The sequence below is a fragment of the Pan troglodytes genome, chromosome 1 (genome assembly GCF_028858775.2).
Source record: "Pan troglodytes isolate AG18354 chromosome 1, NHGRI_mPanTro3-v2.0_pri, whole genome shotgun sequence".
In the NCBI taxonomy this organism is placed as follows: domain Eukaryota; kingdom Metazoa; phylum Chordata; class Mammalia; order Primates; family Hominidae; genus Pan; species Pan troglodytes.
The window spans coordinates 205227291-205242816 of NC_072398.2; the positions used below are offsets into that span (position 1 = coordinate 205227291).

At 51.4% G+C, this 15526-nt stretch overlaps 1 protein-coding gene across 2 annotated transcripts in view; it reads right to left on the reverse strand.

The window, feature by feature from the left end:
• Positions 1-15526, reverse strand: part of MAN1C1 (mannosidase alpha class 1C member 1) — a 166076-nt gene that overhangs the window by 36958 nt on the left and 113592 nt on the right. For both annotated transcript variants that reach the window (XM_016956569.4, XM_054664055.2), the window contains one exon: positions 9-124. In XM_016956569.4, the coding sequence (XP_016812058.1) occupies positions 9-124 (116 nt within the window). The remainder of the gene's footprint in view (positions 1-8; positions 125-15526) is intronic.

Genomic DNA, 15526 nt, shown 5'->3' on the forward strand with positions numbered 1-15526 from the left:
TGACTCACCACGTTCAGGTGGAAGCTCTCTTCCACCCAGGCCTTGGCCTCCTGGAACTCCTCCTTCAGCTCCATGAGGTAGAGGGTGTCGAGGGAGTCAATGACTGTTGCCCCGCTGAGGCCTCCTGCAGGCACAGAGCATTGAGGGTGTGACCCAGGGCCATCTTTCTCTTTTCCCCAACTGGACAAGCCACCGTTCTCAGGGCCCCTCCAATGCCAGCGCAGGCTTGGTGGCAAAGGCTGGCCTCAGGCACCATCCGGGGGACTCCAGTGCCACCATCGAAGGTGACGCCGAGACCCAGAGTCCCCGCCATGGGCTGCTTCCTCCTCAGGGCAGCAAACAGCGGCCAGAGAGACCGAGGGCCCAGGCTGAGCCACTTCCCAGACTCGGTCCACTCTTCTGTTGGTCAGCGGGTCAACTATCAGTGCCAATCAGCCACCCACTTTTCTCTGCTTTGGCATATAAAAATCTTTGTTTGTTTGTTTTTGAGACAGGGTCTTACTCTGTCACCCAGTCTGGAGTGCAATGGTGCGATCTCGGCTCACTCCAACCTCTGCCTCCCAGGTTCAAGCGATTCTCCCACCTCAGCCTCCCAAGTAGCTGGGACCACAGGTGTCCACCACCACGCCCAGATAATTTTTGTATTTTTAGTAGAGATGGGGTTTCACCATGTTGGCCAGGCTGGTCTTGAACTCCTGGCCTCAAGTGATCCACCCACTTCAGCCTCCCAAAGTGCTGGATTACAGGCGTGAGCCGTGAGCCACCTCATCCAGCCTGGCATATAAAAATCTTTTTTTTTCGGAGACAGAATCTTGTTCTGTCACTCAGACTGGAGTATAATGGTGCTATCTCAGCTCACTGAGACCTTCATCTCCTGGGTTCAAGCGATTCTCGTGCCTCAGCCTCCCAAGTAGCTGCGATTACAGATGCATGCTACCACACTCAGCTAATTTTTCTATTTTTAGTAGAGAGTGGGTTTTACCATGTTGGCCAAGGCTGGTCTCAAATGCCTGGCCTCAAGTGATCTGCCTGCTTTGGTCTCCCAAAGTGCTGGAATTACAGGCGTGAGCCACCACACCTGGCCCAAAAATCAACCGTGCCAATCCTCTGTCTCTTCAAGATTAGTTGTAGCTAATAGAGGGTGAACTATGGCTCAAATATAAAATAGGATACCATGCAGTCATCCACGCAGGTGAGGTCGACCTGTGCCTATTTACCTGGGGAGACATCCACGGGATCTTTTTCTTTCTTTCTTTCTTTCTTTTTAAGTAAATTGCAAATAAGAACAAAACACAGTATAATTCTTATTGTACATCAAAGTGTAAGTGTACAGAACTAAGTCTGGTATGACCCACTGACTACCTCTGAGTGCCGGGATTACAGGTGCTTTTTGATTTCTTCAGCTCATGGGTTACTTTTTTATAACCAGAAACTTATTTCCATTTAAAAAAAAAAGGAAAGAAAATTTGGGCAAAGAAACCAAACAAATACACAAAGTAAAAATTTGCGGCCATTCTCATTCTAGTGCACGAACCAGCTATGAGGCCTGGCCCCTACCACTGGGCATCAGGCACCTGTCCTGGGAGTAAAGGCTGAGATAAGTGCAAAATGATAGTTTTCCATCCCATGAACCAGACAGAAGAGTAATGAGGAAGACACCCTCTGGCACAACCAGAGCCTTTTGCACTCAGTGCAGAAAACTGTGAAGGTGGAGGGGAGGGAGAAAGAGACAGGCCTGCTACTATCTGAAAGGCTTCCTGAAAGAGGTGGCGCCTCCCATCAACTCCTTACAACTATGGAGTCATTGCAGGCAGCAGTAGTTTCCTTTAGGGACCAGAGTGTAACCCTAAGAGGAGTAATTGTTCCTTCAGTGTCCTCCCTGCAGAGGCTGAAAACATTGAGAGTCACAGGCTCCACCTTCCGCAGTGGAAACTCTGGAGCCTGTTGAGCCCACTTGAGTCTGCAGCGTGGGCTTTGCGGCACCTCCTGAATTCAGAGTTAGCCTCTAATCTCCTTAATGAGTGCTTCCTAACTGCTCACTTGTGTTGACTGAAGGCAGAGAATCCTTCTGAAATTCACACACTTAACCACCTCTCTAGGCTGGGCAAGGTCTGAAAAAGGACACAGCCTGGAAAAAGAACGGAAGTGAGGGTGAGAGGGAGGGAGAAGTTAGGAGGAGGATGAGGCTGGAGGTCAAAGAATCTATTACCAGAAGGGAGGGCCCACCAAGGAGGGAGCAGAGGGCTGGAGGCCCCCAGCCCTGTGTCCTGGGATGGGCTGGAGGTTGGAGAATCTATTACCAGAAGGGAGTTCGCCAAGGAGGGAGGAGAAGGCTGGAAGGACCCAGCACTGCGTCCTGGGATGGCTTCCCTGTTTGGGCTGAAGCGAATTTCCAGAATGTCAGCCCCTCCCACGCTTAAGGAGTGGTAGGAAAACACATCCCAAAGCCAAACAGACTTGATCCTTTGCCGGTTCATCCCAGCTGCTTCCCCTGTAGGTGGCAGGGCTGAACAGAGTTCCTGGCCCGTATTCACCCTCTCGAGGTGCTCAAGCAGGGAGGCACTGAGGAGCCCAGGCAGACTGAGCAAAGCAGATCGTGCCCAGCACACAGGGTACAGGCCTGGTGTCCATGCTCCTGGCTGTAGCTCAGGCCCCTTCCTGTTCTATCACAGGACCTCAAACCAGACGTTTGAAGGGCCTGGAAGAATCTGGGGGATCCTGCTGCCCCTACCCCTTCATTGTCATAGATGAAGACCTCAGAGAGGGGATGGGACACACTCAAGATTAGACCAAGGGGGGACTGGCCCAGCCCCAGGCCAAGTGGAATGTGTTTTCCACGCATCAGGCATTGCAGGGCCGCTCAATTCTCTGTGAAAACAGTTGCAGATCTGATTGCTCACCCCACCCCACCCACTCTGATCAGTTACGGATCAAGAGAGGCCCAGGCCGTATGTCCTTCAAGGCCAGGGGAGAGGCAGCCGCAGTGTCTGATTTCTGAATCCTGCCCTGAGCTCCCTGGTGTTTTCACCCCATGCGCCCTTCTTCCTCTAGATCAGGCTGGGAGGGCAGCCAGGACTCCTCGTGACCAGCTCTGCCCCGTGATGTCCCTGGGGACGCTCTATGAGGCCAGCTGAGAAAGCAGCTTGCTAAGAGATTTGTTGGCAAGTTCCTGCCCCTGCTCTCAGGCTCCTGAATCCTTCTCTTGGTTGGTCTCCCACCCCCATTCCCACCTGGCACATGGCTGAGCTGCAGTCCAGCAAGGCACTTACTGGAAAGCCTTTCATTCCAGGCCAGAGGCTACTCAGCGGTCAGGCTGGGCAGGAGAGAAGGCCCTATCCTGAATTCAACCCTATTTGCACCTGCAGCCACCCTGGGGCAGATCCCCAGGAGGAAAGACACACTCCCTGTTCAGTAAACAGACCATGATTTATACACAAAGAGCCAGCTTGGACGCTTCCCTAGGGCTGTGGCTGGGGCGGGCTCCATGTTGGTCCACTTTCCTGTTCCAGTTCTGAAGCCATGGGGTTCACCCGTTCCTGCTAGTGCAGAAGGCAGTGAGGTGTCTTAGAAATAATACAGGCCCAGAAATCAGCAGCCCCGCGTTCAAATCCCGCTATGAGCCAGCAACACATCTGCTCTAAGCATCAAAGTTCTCATCTATAAAATGAGGTTAAGACCACTGGACCAGGGCGCTGGGGAGCCACTGCAGGTTCCTGAGCCAGGATAAATACATCACATACACACCTGGCCTAGATACATCTGATAAATACAACCTATATGCTTGGCACAGACTAAGTGCTTGATAAATCAGTTCATTGAACTGATTGTTCATCAGTTCTGGGGTCCCTTAGTTCACCTTGAAATAGCAGCCTGGCCAGGGAGTGAGGAAGGGCAAAGAGGTCAGGGAGACCCTCTTGATCCTTTCCTTTGGGAGGGTTCGGACCTTTGGCTACTGAATAAAGCCTTTGCAAGGCAACCTCACACATAGCTAAGAGGCTGGCTTTGGTGTCAGGGAGATGTTCAAATCCTGGCCTCTTATACCCTAGCTGTGCAATAGGGCAAGCCATCCTACCTCTTTGTGCCTCGTTTCCCTCATCTGTAAAATGGCAGTGACACTAGGACCTGCCTCATAAGGCTCCTGGGAGGGTTAAATGGGGTAGGTTGATGGACAAGGGCTGGCGTGATAGTGAGTACATGTGGCCCTCCTTGCCCCCACTGGCACTGGGCAGCCCCTCCACAAAAATCTTCTTGGGTCAGTGAGGCCTTGGGGTGCAACTACATTCCCGGCCCTCTCTCTCACCCTGCAGGGCAACGTGAGCGTGAGATTGCAGCTTGCAAAAACCCTTGGCCCAACTTAAAAGAAAACCGCCCCACAGGTCCCATCTGTATCTGCTGCCGAGGCCATCACTACCTGATCTGGTTGTGTAGTTGCCTCCAAAAGGGTCCTCCTATCTCCAAGACCCCTTCCCTTTACCTCTTATTCACTCTAAAGCCAGATCCAACTTGGGTCTCTCCCCAAGCTCAGGAACTGCCAATGGTTCCTCAGTACCCATGTAGGAAGGGGTGCAAGCTCCTGCTTCCATATCTTGGCAATTGTGGTCTTCTCTGCCAAGAAATCTTCTCTGTGCATCTTGGCATGTTCAACACTAACATGTTCTTCAAGGTCTACCTCCCAGGGGCAGCCTGACCTGGTTCCACTAGCTAACCTCTTCTTGCCCTGAGAGTGCCCACAGCACTTTCTTGGGCACCCACCACTACCTCCCTGCACTGTGGGGCTTTGCCTCCCTAACTAGACTGTGAGCCCCTTGAGGTCAAGGGTCCCCACTGCCTCTCTCATACCCCTCCCCACCAACCTTCCAGCCTTGTCTCCAAGCATCCCAAAGGTCAGAACCCCCCAACCCAAATGGGCCACTTGCCATTCCCTCCTTACATACCGATACTTTTATGACTCTTCTACAGACTCTGCCAGAACTGCCTTTCCCCATCCCACCTTCTCCTGTGGAAATCTAGGGCCCACCTCTAATGGCTCATTGCCCACAAAGCCATGCATGCGATTTCACCCTCTGATGTCCGGCTTAGAGCCCTTCTTCCGTGAGCGGGTCTTCCCCAAGCCCCATTGTCCACATTTTAGGCCCCTACACTGTGCACCTCCACCTCCCCCCATTCTCATCTCATGCTAATGGACTCATGCGTTTCCCTGTCCCTGTCACTTTATAATAGTGGGGACTGTAGTCTGCATCTGTGTCCTCCCCACAGTGGGACGGCAGGAGGGCAGGAGCCAGGCTGGTCTCCGGGTGTCACGGATCCTGGCTCCTTACTGGATCTTGGCCTTCAGGCTGCCATTCTTCCTCTTGCTTCTCCTTCTACCCTGGGATGGCTTCTTCCCAGTGTCCTGTGCTGGTTCCTCCCCATCTCCAGACCTCTAAAGACTGGGGTGCCCTGGGGCTCTGCCTTTGGGCTTCCTTTCTGTCCTCCCTCATTCTCTTAGTGATTTCAAATCTTAAAATCCATCGGCCAGGCACAGTGGCTCACGCCTGTAATCCCAGCACTCTGGGAGGCCGAGGCAGGCGGATCATGAGGTCAGGAGTTTGAGACCAGCCTGGCCAACATAGTGAAACCCTGTCTCTACTAAAAGTCACATATCCAACTCTGCATGCATGTCTCCACTTGAAGGTCTTTGGGCATCTCATGTTTCACTGTCTGAAAGCCAATCCCATGCCTTCCTCCAGACCTGTTCCTTCCAGTCTTCCCCATCTTGATTAACGCCAATGTCCTCCTCCCAAGAGCTGTGGCCCCCAACCCTTGACCCTGTCTCACACCCCCTCATCCAGTCCTGCAGCAAATCCTGCTGGCCGTCTCTGCGAGATTTCCAGACACTGCCCACATCTCACCTTCTCCGTGCTACTGCCCTGACCCAGCTACCTCCTCTCTCTTGCATTTATTCCACTGGCTTCCTCCCTGCCCCCTTGGCATCTACCCTTGCCCTTCCCTCTTCCCCGATCCACCCATCTGTCCTCAGCATTGCAGCCAGAGAGATTTTTTAAAAAATTCAAGTCAGCCGGGCGCGGTGGCTCACGAGGTCAGGAGATCGAGACCATCCTGGCTAACACAGTGAAACCCCATCTCTACTAAAAATACAAAAAATTAGCTGGGCATGGTGGCGGGCACCTATAGTCCCAGCTGCTTGGGAGGCTGAGGCAGGAGAATGGCATGAACTCGGGGGGCGGAGCTTGCAGTGAGCCGAGATAGCGCCACTGCACTCCAACCTGGGTGACAGAGCGAGACTCCGTCACAACGACAACAACAACAACAACAAAAATTCAAGTCATATCATGCCACTCCTCTGCTCGAAACCCCCCATGGCTCCCATCTGACTGAGAGTTGAAAGCCTTAGTCCTTCCCGTCCCCGGGGCCCTGTGATCTGTCCTGGTTCCCTCACTGCCTCTCCTCCTCCACTTTGGCTGCACTCTGTCCCTTCAGCCTCCACTTCGGCCTCCAAACCTGCTCCTCGCCTAGGCCCTGGTAGCTGCGGGCTACTCTGCTGAAACTGTTCCTGCCACTCACTGTCCCCTTGTCTTCTCTGGTTTTCCCCAGCCTTCATCACCAGGGGCATCACGCACGGATCTGCTTTCCCAGCCACTCCGTCTTCTCCTGAGGGGTTGGCTCCTAGGGGGAGAACTCGGTTCACCGCCAACTTCCACTGCCCAGAACACTTTCCAGCCCCCACGGGGGCCCGTAAGTATTTAGGAATGAAAGAAAAGCCCCCTCCAACTGGATGGGGAGGGCTGTGGCACATTCACAACTCCCAGTGCCTGGCTACAGTCTGACCCTAGAAGGCATTAAAGGTAGGGGTTGGGCTGAACAAAACGAGCCCACAGCATGGGCGTCTGTGGTGACTACGTCCAGAGCAGGGTTAAGTGTCTACTCCAGGGGCTGCCACCACTAGACAAAGACCCTCCCACCAGGCTGCCCAGAATGACAACATGTGCCCAAAGCCTCGCCCTGCACAAAGCTTTCTGTGAAGAGCGTGTCAATCTCTACAAGGAAACGAACCTCCAGCTCCCAGAACCTCCTCCCCAGGAGCTGCTGAGCCAGGAACCAGCCTGCCTCCCTGGATCACCGTCTGTATCCCACCCTGCTGACTCTGCCATATTAATGATGATGAGGTTTTTATGTGATATCATATTAGCAAAGAGAAATGGTCAAGCTGGCAACACAAAGTCCAGGAAGAACATTTAGAAGAAAAAAAATCACCCAAGGCATAGCCTATTCCCACAATATCCCCAGAGCCACATACTAATGGCTGCATTTAATTTAATGAGACAATGCACAGAGACTTTTCTTAATCTGTAAAGAAACAACACACACGTTTTTCTCAGCATCCACAGAAACCCATGTGGCTGTGTGGCAGACCATCTTTTCAAAGGCGGCTGCTGTGGTGTATCTTATCCCACAAGAAGAACGAAGCTTTTCTTGTGACACTGACACACCTCCCATGGCTCCTCCCCTTGAACCTGGGCAGACCATTGTGATCATCTGGACCAACGGAATGAAGCAGAAAGGATGAGGTGCTATTTTCTTTATTTTTTTGAGACAGGGTCTCTTGCTCTGTCATCCAGGCTGGAGTGCAGTGTGTGATCATAGCTTACTGCATCCTTGAACTCCAGGGCTCAAGCCATCCTCCCGAGAAGCAGGGACTACAGGAGTGCACCACTATATGCCTGGATAACTTTTAAATTTTTTTTGTAGAGATGGGGGGTCTCACTATGTTGTCCAGGCTGGTCTTGAACTCCTGGCCTCAAGCGATCCTCCCATCTCGGTCTCCCAAAGCACTGGGATTACAGGTGTGAGCCACTGTGCCTGGCTTGACCTTAAGGCCCAGACCTTAAGAAACTGGCAGCTTCCATTTCCTGCCTCTCAGAATGTTGGATCTTGGAACCAGCCACCATATTGTAAGGAAGCCCAAGATAGCTAGCTCTCAAGGAGAAAACATGTAGACAGCCATGTATCAGTTTTCTGACTGACAGTCCCATCTGAGGTTCTAGCCAACAGCCAGCATCAATTGCAACGCATGACTCAAAAAGCTTCCAGATAATACTAGCACCCAGCTGTCGAGTCAGCCTCAGCCTTCAAGCCTTCCCAGCTGAGGGTCTATACATGACTGCACAGAGACAAGCTGTCCCCTGTTGTGCCCTTTCTGAATTACTGACCCACTCAATCTGTGAGCATAATAAAATAATTGTTTTAAGCCCCCAAGTTTTGGAGTAATTTGCAATGTAGCAATAGCAACTAGAATGTTTTTGCCACATGGGTTTTTTAGGAAGATGAATTAAAGTGACATCCCCATTACCCAAAGTTTATTGTTTAAAACCAGATCGTCTAATATGATGAGGTCTTCTGGTGGCATAAAACCCATTTACGGACTGGGACCTCTCCATTTCTATCTGGTCCGTTTTTCGTGTGTCGTGTTTTAATTTTTTTTCCTCGAGCAGGAATATTTTCCTTGAATTTTCCCATGATAGCTATTTCCTGGGTGACATAGCACTGTGCTCTGAGGCTGAATATTTCCAGGCAAAGGTTTCTCGAAGCCTCTGGAAGGAAAGATATTTTTTAGGGATTCTTCCTGGAACCCAACAGAATGCTCTTACTGGAGGCTGACACATGAAAGATGAACATAATGATCACATCACCGCCCTGTTTAACAGCCCTCAACCTCACCCCTGCCTCGGTTCTCCAAGTTCAAACTCCTGGACACAGCGTGCAGAACCCATGGTCCCAGCCGTGGCAAGTTCTCCAGCCTCACCTCTTGTCCTGCTCTCTTTGCAAAGTGATGCTTGACCCACATCAGACCACCAGCAGCTCCTCAGACTCCCTGGCGTGCCTGCTGATATGGGTCCCTCTGCCTGGGATGCCTTCCTTTGCAGAGATGGCTCGGTAAACACCTACTCATCTTTCTGGCCTTGGCTCATACATTCAGCCTTTTCCCAAGATGTTCCTGAGCCACCAAGCAGAACTGACCATGCCCATTGATGCCCACCAACTCTGCTGCATGTGACTTTGTCCCAGCACTGTGTACACGATATTGTATGTCTCTGCATAGGTGCCTGTGAATCCCAGGGTGCAGTGGCTGGGTCTAACATTTCCCAGTGGCCCCAGCATCCATCCTCAGGCTGGGCACAGAGAAGGCAGAAACGAGTGGTTGTTGAATGAATGAACGAATGAATGGCGATTGGAAATGCCAACAGCTCTTTCTTGGGGCTCTCCAACACTTTACCAGGCCCCTGGGACTCGGAGAAGACACAGCACACACAGTAGTGGCCAGCTACCAAGGAAATCCCTGTCGGGGGGGCGAAATGGGCAGCCACAGACGTCAGGGCCCTGGTGGAACTAATGGCTTCCTCCACCCTTCCTGAGCAGATGCCACGCTTTGCTGCCACAGCTGGCTGGAGAATGATTACCGCAGCCAATGGCTGGAGGAGGTTCCCTGTGACAAGTGGCTGGACACAGTTCACTGAAGCAGTCTGCTGGACACAGCTCCTCATTGGAAAACAGGGTGTGTTTGTAAAATGTTAATGTTTGTTTTTAAGTAAGAGCTGAGGGTGCTGTCTGATCTGGAAACCTGTGTTTAAAAACTCCCTCTGACCGTGCTGTAGAGCAAGCTCTGAACTGCTTTCATCTCAAAACTGAAGCCCAGAATTCCGGAGTGATATCTCCAAAGTCACAAAACTCAGGGCAGAGCTGTGACCAGAAGCCACCTTCCAGACCACACGAACTTTATGTTTCCTGCGAGGCCTGGATAGGGAAGACAGCGTGGGCTTTGAAGCCAAACAGACCCGGTTCTGATCTCAGCCTCATCCATCCTTGCTGTGTGAGCTTGGGCAACTGACTTGACCTCTTGCACCCTCAGTGAAATGGGATAATGAGCCGGGGTGCAGTGGCTCAGGCATGTAATTACAACACTTTAGGAGGCTTAGATAGGTGGATCGCTTGAGCCCGGGAGTTCAAGACCAGCTTAGGCGACATGGCAAAACCCTGTCTCTACAAAAAATGCAAAAATTTGCCAGACATAGGGGCATGTGCCTGTGGCCCCAGCTACTTGGGAGGCTGAGGTGGGAAGATTGCTTGAGCCCAGGAGGTAGAGGCTGCAGTGAGCTGTGATGGCGCCACTGCACTCCAGCCTGGGCGACAGAGCAAGACCCTGCTGCAAAAACAAAAATTAAACAAAGTAAAATGGGACAATGAGGTCTCCCTTTTAGGGTGGTATGGTGATGAGTTTGGAAGAATACATATAAAGAACCCCCATACACTGTCCAGCACTCAGCAGGCACTCACTACAAGAGAATATGACACACCCAGCATACCAGTAGGTACTCAATGCATGGGGCTGTTATCACAAGGTTCAGTTCCAGCAGAGAAAGTCACCCTCAGGCTTGGCAAAGCTATGAGCCCTGGCAGATGATTGGCCCAGCAGAGAAGGTACTACCTTTGTGCCAGGCAAGCAGAAAGTGTGAGCCATGGGGAAGTCAGGACAGAGCTGGGCAGGGACTGGGGCATTTTAACTACCCAATAGGACTGCAGTACTCTTTTTGCCTCAATGGGGAGAAGGGCAAAAAATCAGAGCCCTTTGCCGCTCATCCCACCAGACATCAAAGTCCAGCTACTGCTCTGGTCAGCTCCTGACAGCAGACACAGAGACCCTTCACACTCTGGCCTCTACTTGCCTGGGGAAATTAGATGGTTGTTCAACAAACCTTCACTCCTTCCCTCTCCCTCCTTGGGAGGAGTAAATATCCCTATCCCATTAACCTTGTGCTTTTCCATGTAACTTGCTTTGGCTTCATAGTGGGTGGGGAATTAAACTCTGCCCTTGATCTTGGGTTTGGCCATGAGACTTGCCACAGGGATTAGAGGACATGATCTGAAACATGCTTGCATGGCTGGGCTTGCTCCGTTAGGCTCCCACCCTTCACCATGAGAAGAATGAACCTCAAATGGCCACTGGTCCAGGAAGGATGAGATATGTGCAGAGCAGACTTGGACCTACCTAGATGCAGCCTAGATAAACCAAATTCCAGCCTATCTGCAGTCACAAACAACACTGTGGTCTGCCTCTCACTGTGGAATACTTTGTTATAATACAACCCTATTATGGAAATAGATGACTGATACAATGCTCTTACAGTCCTATGTCATATATATACATATATACATACACATATACATACACATATATACACATACACATATATACACACATATACATACACACACATATATACACACATATATATACACATATATAGATACACACACATATATATACATACACATACATACATACACATTTTGAGACACAGTCTCGCTCTGTCACACAGGATGGAGTGCAGTGGTGTGATCTCTGCTCACTGCAATCTCCACCTCCTGGGTTCAAGTGATTCTCGTTGCCTCAGCCTCCCGAGTAGCTGGGATTACAGGCATGTGTCAGCATGCCCGGCTAATTTTTGTATTTTTGGCAGAGGCGGGGATTCGCCATGTTGGCCAGGCTTGTCTCAAACTCCTGGCCTCAAGTGATCCACCTGTCTCGGTCTCCCAAAGTGCTGGGATAACAGGCATGAGCCACCGCGACTGGCCGCCTATGTCTTAATCGTCTTTTCATGTGTTCCACATTCTAGGCAAACTACTGCTTCCATGTGGCCCACTCTCTCCAGCCTCCAGCCCTTTCTTCAAGCTGTTTCGTCTACCTGGCATGCCCTCTTCTAACCCACAATGTCCCCACAAGTCTCAATCCAATGTCTACTTTAACTTCTAGATAAAATGTTTCTTCCTCCGTGAAGACATTCCTGACTCTCCCACGTGGACCTGAGGTTTTTCTCCTCCAAACATTTATATCAAAGGCATTGTTTCTCAACTTCTATTACAGTAATTTGTGTCCTTTTCTCAAGTCCGTTCCAGGCAGGGAGTGTCTTCACGGCTAGATCTAAGCCTGGTTGATTTAAGCCTACACAGACCCCGCAGGGTCAAGGTGCCTTTGGGATCTGCGGAGTGAAGGATTGGACACCCTCCCTGCACTGCCTCTATGTGAGGAGGCCACCTAGACAGCCAGTGCCCTGGCCAGAGGCAATTCCTCTGTGGTATGAGGTGCTGGGAGCCAGACACTGACTCCAAGAGGCTCTGAGATCCTAGCCCAGCGTAGACACCCCCACAAAAGCTTCTTGTGGAATGTGGAATTCTAAATGCCAGCCAACCCTTCCTTATCAGAAGTTAAGAACAATCCTTTTGTGCCTGGCACTGTGCTGTTTGTTTCACATCCATCTTTTAAAAACTCTATCATTGGGCCAGGTGCAGTGGCTCATGCCAGTAATCCCAGCACTTTGAAAGGCTGAGGTGGGTGGATCATTTGAGGCCAGGAGTTCGAGACCAGCCTGGCCAACATGGTGAAACCCCATCTCTGCTAAAAATACAAAAGTTAGCTGGGCGTGGTGGTGCACGCCTGTAGTCCTAGCTACTTGGGAGGGTGTGGCATGAGAATCGCTTGAACCCAGGAGGTGGAGGTTGCAGTGAGCCGTGATTGCGCTACTGCACTCCAGCCTGGGTGACAGAGAGAGACTCTGTCTCAAAAATAAATAAATTAAAATAAATTAAAAATTAAAAAAATAAAAACTCGGCTGGGTGCAGTGGCTCACGCTTGTAATCCCAGCACCTTGGGAGGCCGAGGTGGGCAGATCACGAGGTCAGGAGATCAAGACCATCCTGGCTAACACAGTGAAACCCCGTCTCTACTAAAAATATAAAAAATTAGCCAGGCATGGTGGCGGGTGCCTGTAGTCCCAGCTACTCAGGAGGCAGAGGCAGGAGAATGGTGTGAACCCGGCAGGCAGAGCTTGCAGCGAGCCAAGATCACACCACTGCACTCCAGCCTGGGCGACAGAGCAAGACTCCGTCTCAAAAAAAATAAAAATAAAAATAATAAATAAATAAATAAACAAAATAAAAACTCATTGTCCCCCTCTTACAGATGAAGATTGAGGCTTAGAGGAATTAAGTCACTTGTTCAAGATTCATTCATTCATTCATCCCAAATGTATTTTTTGGGTGCTCGGGGTGTGCCTGGCACTGGAGCCTAGTGGAATGAGGGGAAAGACACACAGAGACACATCTAAATGTAACGTGTGTGATGCAGAAAAACAGAGTGGCTAAGGAGGAGCTCCATTTAGGTGTGGCGGGGGAGCACAGCCAGGAGATGGGCAGCGTTCGGGCAGAGGCTTGAAGGAGGCCCAGGAGAAAGGGGCCAAGGGCACGGCGGGCAGAATGCACAGCACATTGAAAATCCCAAGATAAAGGTTGTGTGCAGCAGGAAAGGGGGAAAGTAGTGGGCAGTGAGGGGGTGGGGGCCAGATCACACATGGCCCTGGGGCTTCAAGAAAGGGGGTCTGGATGGCTTAGGAACTGGATCTGACTGGCTGCTGTATGATGAGTGGCTGGGCCCAACGGGACTCCAGAGCTACCCATCTTGGTTTGGTGAATTGTCCTCTAGGCACTTACAGATGAGGACGGGGGCAGGAGCACCTAGGTCTGTGCTTTGAGACCCTGTGAAGGCAGCTGGAGATGCTCCCCAGCTGTGGGGGTAGCTGTTTACCAGTCCAGGAACAAGAATTCAACAAGACCACGGGGCATGTGAGCCAGGTGCCTCACCTCAGCTCCTGGGGGAGCCTCCAGCTGTCTTTGACAGTGCCAGAGCCTCCCAGGCCCACGGGCACAGGGTTGCAGTGCTGTCTTGGGTACACATTGTGGCCACACAGAGCTATGCATTGATCATGGCAAACACGGCCTGTGGACCACAGCCAAGAGGCGCAGATGCATGGCTCTGATAACAAGATTAATGATGATTATTGGAAAAGAGAAAAGAAAGGAAATCAAAGAGGTCCCATTCACCCCTGTAAAACATTAAGAGATAGCAGAGGCAGTGCCAGGAGAGCCTGGTAGGGAGCTGAGCCCCAGGGAGGGTCTTTGTAGTTGCTGGGATGGCTTAGCTGCAGGCAGTGGGCCAGCAGAATGGGTTGAGTCCTGGAAACCCACGCTTGGATCCACCACTTACTAGCTGCCTCAGTTTCCTCATCCTCCACAGTGGGAGCAAGACCTCCATCTTGCAAACCATCCTGAGGGCTAGAGATCATGCAAAATGCCGGACGCCGCAGACGCAAACCTGCGTGAAGGCCGACACCATGTTGCTGAGCGCACCACAGACAGCACCTCTTTTAAGTCTCACAACACCTGAGGAGGAGGGTGCAATTCCTGCCCCTATTTTACAGATGGGGAAACTGAGGCTTAGAGAATCATCTAAACCTCCCAGGGCTGATGAACAGGGAGCCAGGACTCAACTCCGGCCATCTTCCTTGGTTGCTCTGCCCTTCACTGCTGTGCCATTCCATTCCTGCACAACTTGGGAGACTGGGCCTGGTTTGGAGGGTCCAAGAAGGTTCCAGGGAAGTACTCTTGGCTTTGAGACCACAGGCTACCTCCTGAAGGCCTGTGGCTTAGCCTGACCCTATCTCCCACCTCTGGGCTGGAGCAAGGCCCCCCTGCAGCAGGCACTACCTTGCAGAGAGCTGCCGCCTCTCCCTAGGAGCCTGGGCACCCTCTGCAGGAGCCTCCCCAGATGACCTCGAGGGATGGCTCTTCTTACCTACACCATTCTGGGCCCCACCACTGATCCCCTGGCCCAGGCTCACTCATAGGAGGGTCTGAGTTGGTCTTTTTCTCTGACAGATGGTAGCCCTGGAAGGAAGAGATCCTGCCAGATGCATCTTTGGAGCCACCAAAGAGCCTAGTGTGATGCCAGGTGCATGGTAGGTTTGGAGTAAATATATAGTAAATTAACCCTGACATAGAACAGAGCAGGAGCCGAGAGCACGCATGACCACAGGCCAGACAGGTGGCCCTCTCTCCATCAGGCCATGACGAATCCATCTGGTTTACTCCCAGCATCAGTAAAGAGGAGACCAGCCCACACTCCTATAGACCAAGGGCCTCCCTTTTCTTTGGTCCACAAGCCCCTTCCAGAACCTCACAGAAGCCACTCAGGCTTCCCCTTGCCAGACTTACCTGTGTTAGGGAGGGAGGCAGGAGCCTGAGACAGATTCCTACAAAGGACAGAGTAGGGCAGAAACTTTGGAATCAGGTAGACTTAGAATAAAATCATAATTGTCCTATTACTAGCTGTGTGACTTCTGGTCAGCTACCTTATCTCATGAGCCTCAACATCCTCCTCTGTGAAATGCAGATAATGTAGACGACTGAAGCCACTGATGCTAGTGGATACACAATGAGGTTTGTTTTCCTTAAATGTAAATGGACTACAGAGGATACCTATGAGTTGCCTATCATTTGATGATGATGATGATGACGATGATGATGATTATTGTTATTTTTTGAGTCAGGGTCTCACTCTGTTGTCCAAGCTGCAGTGCAGTGGCACGATCACAGCTCACTGCGGCCTTGACTTCCCTGGGCTCACGTGATCCTCCCA